The sequence below is a fragment of the Austrofundulus limnaeus genome, unplaced genomic scaffold (genome assembly GCF_001266775.1).
Source record: "Austrofundulus limnaeus strain Quisiro unplaced genomic scaffold, Austrofundulus_limnaeus-1.0 Scaffold365, whole genome shotgun sequence".
Classification (NCBI taxonomy): Eukaryota; Metazoa; Chordata; class Actinopteri; order Cyprinodontiformes; family Rivulidae; genus Austrofundulus; species Austrofundulus limnaeus.
This window is the reverse complement of record NW_013952767.1, coordinates 25,771-26,844: the sequence shown is the minus strand read 5'-3', so window position 1 is coordinate 26,844 and position 1,074 is coordinate 25,771. Positions and strand designations below refer to the sequence as shown.

The 1,074-nt window shown below is 39.8% G+C and overlaps 1 protein-coding gene across 1 annotated transcript in view; it reads right to left on the bottom strand.

The window, feature by feature from the left end:
- LOC106528258 (WD repeat-containing protein 63) overlaps nucleotides 1–1,074 on the bottom strand; it is a gene marked incomplete at its 3' end in the record, with an annotated part of 8,469 nt that overhangs the window by 2,957 nt on the left and 4,438 nt on the right. Inside the window, 1 exon segment of the mRNA XM_014023382.1 lies at nucleotides 742–926. Coding sequence (XP_013878836.1) covers nucleotides 742–926 — 185 coding nt within the window.

The following is a 1,074-nucleotide window of genomic DNA, read 5'->3' as shown; positions in this document are numbered from 1 at the left end:
CACCAAAAGGCATAGCCATCATTTGGCACAGGAGCTTTACAGATATAAATTAGAATGGCAGCTCTAGGACAAAGTATGCAGGAGGAGAAGCATGGCAAAGTGAAGATAACTTGGATGGGAAACGAATCACAATAGTGTGCATTGCAATGCACACTGACAAGGAAATAAAAAGACTTGTGAGAAAAAACTTATTTAAAAAATAATTAAACAATAATTTAAAAGACACAAATCCATCCATCCATCCATTTTCTGTACACACTTCTTCCTTTTCAGGGTTGCGTGGGTCACTGGTGCCGATATCCAGCAGTCACAGTGCGAGGGGCGGGGTACACCCTGGACAGGTCGCAAGTCCATCACAGTTTTAAAATTTAATTGGTGCGTTTATTGGTCCGTTTACATATTTCTGCTTTTAYTTGTAATTATGTCAGTTTCGGTCCTCCACAGTTAAAGACAGACAACCACATAAGCAAAGGGGACGTCTCTCGTGTGAAAGAAAAACTGGCCCTACTTTTAGTGCTCAAAGCTGATGAGTCTGTACGGCTCCCTGAGGAAGCTCCATGGCCTCATTAAAGTAATGTGCTGTAATAGAAGGAGCATGAATCCTCAGAGTAAAAGAGGTGGTTGGAGGGAACAAYTGGATTTACCTACTTGTTCTGTTTGCTCTGTCTTGAGGTCTCTGTATCACTGAACAGAAATTCCTGGGTAATCTTTAAATCTGTGCAACAAAGCATCAAACCTTACCAGCACAATCTGCTTCACGGGACTGAAATCAGACACTGCTGCTCTCGATGTAATGTCCTGTATGATGCTGTCTTTTTTCAGCAGCTTGTACGGGCTTTGCTCTGTGACATGTTCATCAACAAGGCAGCCGAAGAGCTTCTGGGTGTCTGACGTCAGGACCAGAGGGACGATATCTTCTGGGTGACCTTGACGAGAAAAAAAACAAAAGGCAAAAAGAAGTTTGTATATTCAAAAGCAACTCTTTATCTTACCCTTTTCGAGACTAGACATAGTTTATTTATTTATTTATTTATTTATTTATTTATTTATTTATTTATTTATTTATTTATTTAT